At 25.3% G+C, this 12,275-nt stretch overlaps 1 protein-coding gene across 1 annotated transcript; it reads right to left on the bottom strand.

Moving 5' to 3' along the window:
• Positions 1-6,955: 6,955 nt before the first annotated feature.
• LOC149031551 (uncharacterized) lies at positions 6,956-12,224 on the bottom strand. Its single transcript, XM_089175672.1, has one exon. The coding sequence runs from the start codon at positions 12,222-12,224 to the stop codon at positions 10,767-10,769; it is 1,458 nt and encodes a 485-aa protein (XP_089031798.1). The 3' UTR covers positions 6,956-10,766.
• Between the last annotated feature and the right edge of the window lie 51 nt (positions 12,225-12,275).

The raw sequence follows: 12,275 nt of genomic DNA, 5'->3' as shown, positions 1-12,275 counted from the left end.
TTTATCGATCTCAACACAACAGAAGTAATAGTAATAGTAGTAGTAGTAATAGTAGTAGTAGTAGTAGTAGTAGTAATGTTCAAGAGAGAACACTTGCTTGAAAACTGTGACTAAGTAAAAAATTGTTAAAGGTGTCACACACACACATAACACACAAGTTCAACTAAAGCTAGTAATTTAAGTCTATAAATTTATTCTCAGGAGTCATTTCATTGTTCATCTCACATACACACATATATTATAGAGTAATATTTCTGTTTTTTATTTTTTTTATTCTTTTTTTTTTAAATCATTGTCATTAAGGTTTTTATACTTTGCATATTGATGGATATTTTAAAATATAATAATAATGTTTCATTTATAATTTATTTTCTATTGATATGAATTTACGAATTTATATCATATATATATAAGTACACATGTGATTATGTTAATATAAATGTATTCATAATTATGATATTGCAAGTATTTAAAAATATATAACACAAAATGAATTGTATGATTTAAAAAATTTCTATTTTATATTATTATATCTTTTTTAAAGGTATTATAAGACACAAGTTTTTTTTTTTTTTTTGAAAATTATATTTTTTCTCGATATCTACTTAACGAGATTTGTATTTTTTTTTTTGTTTTTGTTTTGTTCTTTTCTTTTCTATTCTATTCTTTTCTTTTTTGTTTTCCATCTGAATGGAGAGGAATAATAGCATGGGCCATTAAACGTAGTTAAGAAGTTCTTTCGTGCAACACGATTCGAGACAATTTACAGACTGCCACTGGTTCATTATTGTATTTAAGTAGTATAATTAAAAAAAGTGAAAAAAGCAAGATATTGTTATCTATTATACTACTTTAAACTTTAGATCTAATATAGATAAAAAGATTTTTATCTATTTCTAAATATAATATAAATTGTATACATCTAATTATATTTGTTTGATTGTAGTACAAATTCGTATAATAATTTATATATGTGCCCATAATTATGAAAGTGATTTAAGTCAAAATTAAAAAAAAAAAAGAAAAAGAGTTTATTAGTTATTACTTAACCACATTATTTTAAACTAAATAAATTCAATGTAATTTTTACGATATTGTAATGTTTGTTTTTTCAATATTACATAGAATTCATATAATGTTCAAATAGAAATCTTTAAATATCTCGAAACAAGAGATACATGACTTAGACGACTTTCATAATTATGGGCACATCTTCTTAATATATATAAATTACGTGTCACGTTGTTTGTCAGCAATGGACTCTTAAATTACTGAACCGATTTTAATAAAATTTTGCACACTATGTGCAGTTTCATTTAACTTGAAAGATAGGATAGTTTCGATCTGAATTTATAATCGCAATATTATTTTACTGCGAATTATTTGTTTATTAAATTAATTCGTTGACTTAAAGACGTGTGTATCGGACTGATTGTGAGTTATAGCAACACGTGGCAGGGTACCCCTAGTATACTTATAAATATTTAAATATATATTGTATTTTTTTTATTTTTTTATACTAAATTAATATATATAATGTAATAATGAAATATTGATTTACTCTAATATAAAATAGAAAAAGAAATAGATTATTTTAAATTATACAATTAATTTTGTATCATATATTTAAACACATTATTTTTAAAATGATCTAAATTATATATGTATATATGTATATGTGTATATCTATTTTTTTTTATTGTTTTTACACATAGCAATTTACATACCTTTCTTGTAGAATATTTGTACCATATACGAACACATTACTGGTATACAAATTGAAAGTATTTCGCGAATGCAATAAAGAAACTGGTCTTCTAATGTTATTGAAAGAAAAGAAAAATCACTCGTTTTAAAACCAAATGTATGTTAAATATCGTACCAATATGAGAAACAAATAACAAATACTGACAAAAATACTTTTTCTTTGTACTTGTCAACTTGAACAAATAAACGTCTGTTAATAAAATTGCTAAAACTATGTTTGTCAAAGAAAATTCTATGCTTCTAACAACATTTAACTACACAATATCAATATTTTTATATATAATAAAAATATATTATTATTATTAGTAGGTGAATTTTGAGATTTTTCGATTTTACGAGAAAGAAAGCCAATCAACGTCTCCCATGCTAATTTTTCACGACCGGATGTAATCGGTGGTCAGTTATAAAATTCATAAACAAAAATGAAATTTGTCTGAAAATAATCAAACTTCAATCTTCAATATCATTCAAATGGTGAGGTTTACGAAAAAAAATATAAGATACCTTTTTTGTAGAGCATTAAATTTCCTACAAAATTCTTCCTCAACATTTTTCTGTACAATCAATTAATAATGAGGTAGGAATTTTATTCTATTGGACTGAGAAAAAAATAAAAAACTGCAATGCGAAGGATCTTCCTATTAAAATGAAGAGCTCATATTTGGTGAGAATTTTTTTTAAGGTGTCTAGCAACCCATTTTTCCGTGGCACTTGTAAAAACAAAAATAATTGATTTTTTTGACCCCACCCTAATATATATATATATATATATATAAAACACATATCCGTGTGTTGGTTTGTCGTCGTATGCTGTTAATGCATTTACTATACTTACGATAAGTATCTTATTCGGAAAAACGTAAAAAGGGATTTAAGAAAAAATGTGGAAGGGGAAATAAATTTTCTCCTTTTCTTTTTTTGTTTTTTTTTTGTTTTTCTTTTTTTTTCGTTTTTCTTTCTTTCTTTCTTTTTGTTCTTTTTTTTTTTTTTTTTTTTTACTTGTAACGTATAAACGATATACATGTGTGAGACGAGACAAAAATGGAGATAAAAATGTAAAAATGTGTATTTTCCATGTATGTGTATGTTTCAGAGAGAGAGAGAGAAAAAAAAAGAGAAAAATAAAGAAAGAAAGATTAAATAAATAAAAAATAAATAAAAAAGAAAAAGAGAAGTAAAAATAAAAATAGAAAAAAAAAAAACAATTTACAACCTGTAACACCCTCGCCCTCAGACCTACAACCCCCACACACCCACCCACCCTCTTTCCAATCTTGTATTAAAAATACTATAGATATTTATACTTTTATTCGATACGTGTGTGTATCTGGCACAGAAAACATTATTTTACAATAAAGAAAAAGAAAAAAAAATATATAAAACTAAGGAAGAAGAAGAAAAAGAAGAAGAAGAAGCTTTGTGTAAACATAAAAATAATTTTATGTATAATCTTTACCAGAAAAAATAGAAAAAAACCTGTTTTTCTTTTTCTCTTTTTTTTTTTTTTTTTTTTTTACAAAGATAAACAAAACAAACAAAAACACAACATATATACATATATAAGGAAAGGAAAAGGATAAGAAAAATAAATATAAAAATAAAATAAAATAAGATAAAACAAAGTTAAAAAAAAAAGAAGTATCAATAGTCTATAATATAATCGGTTGTTAACAATTCAATTAAGAAAACATGAAAAAAAAAAAACAAAACAAAATATATTACTCGCTTGATAAATTATTTCAAAACTATAGAAAAGTTCGTACAATTAATTTTCCAAAAAAAAAAAAAGAAAATAAAACAATAATTAATAATATTTAATAAGTAGTATTCAAATGGAGAATATAGAAAAATAGAAATAGTATTAAAGTGAAGTTGCAAATTGTTCAATATGTGATGTATATTAAAAAAAAGAAGATGAAATACGTGTATGTTTGTATATGTGTATGCATACATATATATATATATGTGTCGATGTATATCGTCTATTTAGTTTTCATCGGTGTAGTTCCTCTTCTTCATCATTTTTGTACATACATATTTACATCTGATAGATAATTAATTAAATAAATTAATTAATTAACTAAAATTAGATCGAACTCGAATCTCAAAAAGAGAAAAAAAAAAGAAAATATATATATATATATATATATATATATGAGTCACTCATTTGTAATTTTTCATCGCATATTTCTAATGAAATTATGGGATTTTTTTTTTTATTACAATCTGTCAATTGTAAAAAAAAAAAAACAAAAAAACAAAAAAAAAACGTCTTCTTTCTATTTATATCACCTATAGACCAATGATTTTTTTTTCTTTTTTTTTCCTCCCCTTTTCTAATTCGAGTCGAAATTAACGCGAATGAAGAAAAAATGGAGATAGAGTCCTTCGAAGGATCGTGTCGAAGACACCCATCAAAATCTTTTCTTCTTTCACGCAATGAAAATGAATTTTATTTTTGTTTATTCACATACATACACACACACACACAAACAAACACACACACATTCCATCATACACACGCGAATTACTTAACAGCTACGATTGTTACAATTAAATGTGTGTGTACGTAAAAAGCATACGCACGAAATGCATCATTTTTTTTTTCTTTCTTTTTTTTTTATTATAATAACATTTGTTTTTTTTTTATTATTGTTGTTGTTGTTGTTGTTGTTATTATTATTATTATTGAGAAAGATTTTTTTTTTTAAGAACTTGCCATACTTCTCATTTACAAATTAAATTGAAATATTATTACAGATAAGATGCATCATCAAAAAACAACACATTCAAAAACACTATGATGAAAATCTTTCAAAACACACTCACACAAAACAACACAATATACAAATGCACACAAGTACGCATCATTTTATCATCATTATCTTTTTCACGCTCGTATTTCTTTATTACATTTGTTCACTTATTTATCCTATTTATTTTATCTATTTATTTTATTTATTTTATTTATTTATTTATTTATATATATATATATAAGTGTGTGTATGTACGAATCGGTGATTAGAAAAGTAATTCAAATGAAAAGATTTAGAAGAAAAATATCAAAAGAAAAATTGAAATATAATAGAAATTAGTAATTTCATCATTATAATATAATGTGTTAATAAAAATGTATTTTTTTGTTTTTATTATTATTATTATTATTATTATTATTATTATTATTATCATACTTGATTTCTTTATTTCTTTTTGTTTTACTTTCCTTTAAATTTTTTTATTTTAACAATCACTATAATAATCACCGATTCGTATTACAATGTAATTATTAATAATACGTCCACCAATTTATTATCGTCCTACGATTTTATTAAACAATAGAAAAAGGATAATCTAAATTATGCTAATTGTATAACTGTAATAATAATCATTATGGTTTTATGTAAAAGTTCAAGTAAAAAAAATGCATTTTTTCATTTGCAAACACAAACAACAAATGCATTCATTTTGGTTTTTTTTTCTTTTTTTTTTTTTTTTGTTTGAGAGATATTTTTCATTTTCTATTTCATTCTCTGGCTCGTTTTTTTATTCGTTTTTTGTTTGTTTCTTTTTTTTTTCTTTAATAGAATCATCTTTTATATTCCTGTAGTTTTTTTTTTCGTGTTGTGTGTGTATATGTGTATTTTCCTTTTTTGATTGTTTACCACATTTTTTTCTTTTTTTCTTTTTCTTATACAAAAAAAAAAAAAAAAAAAAAAAACACCAAATTATTAGAAAACAATCAAAAGTAAGAGTAATTATTATTTTTTTCTTTTTTTTTTTTTCTTTTTTTTTTTTAATACGAGCTAAAAAGATTATTATTTGTAACACAATGATGCATAAATTAAATAATCTAATAATATATATATATATGTATCATTTATGTATAAATTCATATAAATACAATTTTTTTTTTTCTATATAAAATGTGGAGGAGAATAAACAAATCGTTGGGAAGCTCGATTTTTTAAGCAATTATTAATCCTTTCCTTTTCATTCTTTTTTTCCCCTTCTTTCTTTTTTTCTTCCTATTATTATTCTTCTTCTTATTATTATTCCTACTACTACTACTACTATTAATAATAATAATAATAATAATAAAACTGAAATATTTCTAATAATTATTTCTCTTTCTTGCATTTATTTTGTTGATTTGGTTTGTGTGATGTGTGTATTATTTATAGTGTAAAAAAAAATGAAAAACTTTTAGAATAATTATTATAAATAAACTACCCACCCCTTCCCTCCCCTCCCCTGCCCCCACATACACACACCTGTTTTCTATCTCTTTTTTTTTCTTTTATCTCTTATTTATCGCAAAAAAAAAATCGAATATACACATTATATTATTTAAATAATCACAGAGATATACGCAAGGATAAAACCTCGCAGCAGTATACATACATATATATATATATATTTAAAAAGTGACCTAAATCTTGGCTCGTTTCACTAAATTATTATTATTATTGTTGTTGTTGTTGTTGTTATTGTTGTTATTATTATTGTTGTTGATATTTTTCTTCTTTCCTATTTTTATTTGTATTATCTACAACGAGCATTTTTTTTTATCTCAACTATATCTTTTTTTTCTATCTCTTTCTTTCTAATTACAAATCTCTATCCGAAGGGATACATTTTTTTTTTATATATATTAATATATTATAAATATAATTATTAAAAAAAAAAGAAAGACTAAAATGAAAAAAAAGAAGGAATTAATTAAAAAAAAAAAAAAAAAAAAAAAAAAAACAATATAAACAAAAAGAAACACATTGTGTTCTCCTCCTCCTCTTCCTCCTCATCTTCCTCCTTCTTCTCCTCCTCCACCACTTCCATCCCCTTTACTCTTATAAGAATACTGTTCGTGTATAACATTCTAACAATATATATATATATATATATATATATATATATATATATATATATTATGTAGGTTCATTATTATTACACTCACGCATACACAATTACTATACTTTGCATCTAAGTAATGCCTATTTTCCAAAAATGTGTATCAAATAAATGCCTGATATTATATTTGATCATATGTGTGTGTTCTCTGTGTATGTATGTATATATGTTTCTTTTATATATATATATATATTTTAAATACACATGCATATGTCGTATGGCAAAAACTCAATGAGAATGAAATGATCCGTTTGTAAAATTTTCAAGAACATTAAAGAAGTTTCTATTTTTTTTTTTTTTTTTAATAATAATAATAATAATTATACGTAACGTAGATAGAAATTATATTACTTTGGTATTTTTATTGTTTTATTTTTTTCTTTCAATAATTTCTTTCTCTCTTTTAAGTTTTATTTTTATATATTTGTAGTTGTGTAAATTTAAAAAAAAAAAAAAAAAAAAAAATACGAAGAAAGAAAATCATCCCTTTCTCGAACGCACGCACCCACGCACGCACGCACGCACGCGTTCGCCAAGTTTGTGTGTGCAACTTTTTATTTATTTATTTATTTATTTATTTTTTACACGTGCGACGTCTTTTAACTTTTCTTTTTCTTTTTTTTTCTTTTTCTTTTCTAAAGTTTATATTTGTTTCTTACAAATTTTTTGTACTGTCGATTTTGTATTCAAGCACGTTTCGCAACAGGAAACGTGTCTTTTTCTTTCCTTTTTTTTTTCTTTCTTTTTTTTCCTTTTTTTTTTAAGCTACACAGTTTTCATGTTACGTATTTTTTATTTTTTTTAAATACATTTATTTATTTATTTATTTATTTATATATTATATATTCGTACGAGCACACTGTGTTTGAATACCAAAATAAAAGGAAACTGATAAAATAGAATAATAATAATAATAATAATAGTATAATAAAAGTTAAATGACTAGTATAACATTAAATTCAATTAAAAAAAGAAAAAAGAAAAATGAAAAAAAAATATAACCATCATAAATAATTAACGAAATTATTGTAATAATACTTAAAATAATTAAAGATAATATATTTCATCCGTTAATAAGTGGATGGTAGGCTTTCTAGAATTTTTCTATGTTAAATTATTTCATTTCTCCCCCCCCCCCAAAAAAAAGAGAAAAAAAAAAGAGAAAATCGTTTCCAAAATGCATTCAAAATTATCTATCTATCATACGTGTTAATAAAATCGTGGAAGAACGAAAAAACAAATTTAAAAAAGTATACTAAACGAATTTTGACTTGTTTTGATTATTTACAAAAAAAAAAGATATAATTTAAAAAAAAACGAATAAATAAAAATATTCTAACAATAATACAAAGTTAACGCGAGTATGCGCATACATACACAGCATTCTGATAAGATCAATTGCATGTATTTTTTATTTTTTTTTATTTTTTGATAATTAAAATTTGTTTTACGTTCTTTTTCTTCTTTTTTTTTTGTTCTTCCTATTTTTATTTTTATTTTTATTAAAGTTAGAAAATTTGATATTCGATTGATGGTCAAATGTACAAAAAACAAATTGAAATTTGAGAATGCACACACACAAAGTGTAATAATATAATAAATGTGTTATTTTAATAATATACGATGCATTATATTAATTAATTAATTGTTAAGAAATCTTTGAAAGATTATTAATCGTACGCATATAAAATGATGCTTATGAATTTATAATCTAATATCATACTAATCGTAAAGAACAAAATGAATGATACACCATTGAAATATTATTCATATTATAACGCGATCTTCTCTCTTTTATACTTTATAATTATTATTATTATTATTATTGTTATTGTTATTATTATCGTTACTATTATTATAATTTATAATAATAATTATTATTATTATTATTAGATCGCTCAAAGCTAAGTTTGCACTGTGCAATACGCTTCAGAGATCAAATGGAGGATGTAAACGTTGCTTGCGTAACACAAACAAAGATTGCAAATAGAATACGCATATATATTACTAATTAATTATGTATGTAATTATATATATATATATATATATATATATATATATATATATTGTATACCTTTCTTTTTATTTTATATTATTATTATTCATTAATTTTCCTTTTACAAAAAAGAAAATGATTCCAATTTAAATGCACCATTTCTTTCATAGATTACGTTAACAATCGATAAAACGTGTTACGTTACAAGTTACATTCCCCTCTTGTAAAGCACATAGCTAAAAAACATAGCTGTAAACCTAAATTATATTGTATTATTTATACATACTGGAAAACTTTCACTAATTCTATGCAAAGTATAGTTTGTAGTAGAACATCATTCGTTAAGATTACAACTTTTAATTACAAGGACATCATGAACCATCATTCTTTCTTTCTTTCTTTTTTTCTTTTTTTGTTTTCAACCTAACGAACTTTCTTCTTCTTCTTCATCTTCTTCATCTTCTTCTTCTTTTTCTTCTTCTTCTTCTTCTTCTTCTTCTTCTTCTTCTTCTTCATCTTCTTTATTTTCTTTTTATTATTTCGTTTTATTTCACAGTATTCCATTTTTGAATGAAACGTAAACGACGTGGAGTCTGCGATGAGTTTCGTTACCCGTGTTTTTTTTTTTTTTTTTTTTTTTTTTTTAGTATATTCTTTTATTATTATTTTGTTATCGCGAAAATTTCGAAACTTTTTCGCGACACGCGGGCCGGCACAGCCTTCCTTTTATGTTTTCTTCTTTTATATTATTAACCTTTTTCTTTCTTATTTTTATTTATTTCTTCTATCTTTTCTATATCCATCTATCCCCTCTCATTTAGATTTTAATATTTTTTTCTTCATCTACGTTGACAAAAATTAGTCCAAGATTCGAAAATAAGTTAGGTCTGAAATATACGCCTTCTGCGACTATTAGTATATATATATATATATATATATATATATATATATATATATATATATATATATATATATTAGTATATATCTTATAATAATACAAGATGTATGTATGGTGTATGACTATTATTAATTTGTCATCTGTGACTTAGAATTATTATAATTTATAATTTGATAAATTTATTGTTGTAAATTTTCTTTCTTCTTTCTTCTTTCTTCTTCTTCTTCTTTTTTACATGGTATAGTCGGCACGCAACAATAATAATAATAATAATAATAATAATATAATTACACCGTAATATTGTTTATATATATATATATATTTATAAAGTCGAACTTAAAGATCTGCTCCCTTTTTTTCTTGCCATGTCACTTTTATTATCCTATTGGCTAAATCCAAAGTTTTTGGCGAATATTTGAAATACTCGATAACGTTGTGTACATATGATACACTATTTTAGCGATGATCATCCATTATATCAGAGAATTCATTCAAATACCATTTGTTTTTGGTTCTTTTGTCTCTTGTCCCCCCCCCTGTTGTTATTTATACAAACACGTTTATAATTGATCACGAATAAATTCATAAAGATTGGCTAAAATTTATTTCAAGTTTGGATCAAAATTTGAAATAATTTTTAGCTCACATCTTATTTTTTTTTCTTTTCTATTCTATTCGTCTTATACAACGCGTGATAGAATTTTTTTTTAATCGGTTATATGAATTAATTCTTTTTTTTTTTTTTTTTTTTTTTTTCATGGATTCAATTCGCATTAATTTTCTCTAAGTAGGAAAAAGATTCTCATCGGTTCAACGAGAGAGATGACTATAATTATTTAAATGTTATTTAAATTTTTATATCTATAACTGCAGTCTATGAATTTTTTTAAATATCAAAGTTGGAAAAAAAAGAAAAAAAAAAATCCAAAAGAAAAGGAAAAAAAAAGTAATATTAAACAATATCAAGTCCCAAATTAACAACTAACTAACTAACTAACTAACTACCCCATGCCCCCCTCCCCCGATTAAAGTCCACAAGTTTCTTCCAGAGTACACAAGTTCCAGCTTTTTTTCTTTTTGTTTGTTTGTTTCGTTGATAGAGAACATTTGTTAATTTTGTTTGGTTTTTTTTTTCTGTTAATAGTAAAATGGTAGTAGAAAGAATAATTGTTGGAATTAATGATTATAGATATTTTTCTACTTATTAAATCTCGGTGGTCTTCTCAAACGAGGCATCAACTCTGTCCTGACAGCTCTGGCATAATTAGGTGCTGCAGCAGCGGCATATTGATCGGCAACAGTTATCGGACTTTGTAGACTTTGTATGAACATTGGTGAGTCTTGTATTTGACCAACTCCAGCTGGCTGATATTGATATTGACTGTTTGCCATGTCAGTTGCCGTATAATGATTTGGTTGTACAAATTGAGGCGGTGGATTCTCGTATTGAGCCGGATACGGCATTGAACTTTCCGCTGAGAACTGTGGGATTACCGGATTAACGCTTACCGGTGTAGTCGCGAAGCTACCAGGATCATACGTCTGATACTGATTTAATTGACCGATTTGTGTCGTGCTGAATGGTGGTGATTGTGGAAAGGGTGTTGTGTCTGAGAACAACACGTTGGCAACGGTTGCTTGAGGAAACGAATCGGGTCTCGGATATGCCGCTGAGATATTAGCCGTAACGTTACTCAAATTCTGTACATTTGGAATACCGGCTGCTATTTGCGAGGTACCATAATTATGAAAAGTTTGTCTGCCGTGTTCCAAATCCTTAATGCCGGCGGCACCACCACCACCACCACCACCACTAGCAGAAGTTTGTAACGAACTTGACACGTTCAATTTCGACGACTTCATGCTCGAACCGCCGCTAATATCGTTGTGTTTGATTCTAGCTTCAGTTACTGAAGGATGTCGTACGTTCACTATACTTTGAGGCGCCCGTAATGGTGGAAAATTGATTGGCGCCATTTTTCCAACTGTTGAATTTTGTTGCTCCAATGCCTTTCTAGCCACTGCAAATGCTGTACTATCGTTCCTGGATGCTGGACGTGAGTGCATATTAGAAGTCAAATGATTTTCTCTGTGCAATGATTGGATGGACGTTTGATTAGAAAATCTCGTTGACAAATTGGTCAAAGATGCGTTGTTACTATTACGACTTTTGTAATCCTGATTAGTTACCGACGTTGTATCCTTATTACCGTAATCCGACTGCATTTGATAATTATTTAATTTTGTATTTATTTCATTAGAATATTTTTTAACCGAATAATCCTTTATCTTTCCACTATTTTCATGACTCACATTACCACCGACGCAACTGTTAACACCTCGCACGCTACCAAACGTTGAACTTGTTTGATTCGTTACTGAGATAGATGAACCACCTTTGCTCAATGTTTGATCATTGAGTTTTAAATTGTTTGTATTATTGCTACTTTTCTTCATTGATGAATTCATTCTAGTAGCTGCGACAGTAACATCCTGCGTTTTAGTAATGTTCTTTAAAATAGTATCCTTGTTTCCTACCATTGAATTGACCATTTTCATTGATGATTTAGATGTTCTACCCTTGTTACCGATATGTTCGTATTTTTGAACATTTTTCCCCTTTTCTGGAACTTGACTGTTATTCTGCACCATCATTTTACCATCCTTATGATTATTCACATTTTTAGATAATATATTACTATGGGA

The sequence above is a fragment of the Polistes dominula genome, unplaced genomic scaffold, assembly GCF_049000335.1.
Source record: "Polistes dominula isolate Pdom_NZ unplaced genomic scaffold, Pdom_raw_medaka contig_17, whole genome shotgun sequence".
In the NCBI taxonomy this organism is placed as follows: Eukaryota; Metazoa; Arthropoda; class Insecta; order Hymenoptera; family Vespidae; genus Polistes; species Polistes dominula.
Note: the sequence above shows the minus strand (reverse complement) of the source record. Positions and strands in the feature narration are given on the sequence as shown.

Excerpts from the sequence above, each read along its gene's own strand:
- LOC149031551 (XM_089175672.1), bottom strand. The coding sequence starts at position 12,224 with ATGATGGTGCAGAATAACAGTCAAGTTCCAGAAAAGGGGAAAAATGTT.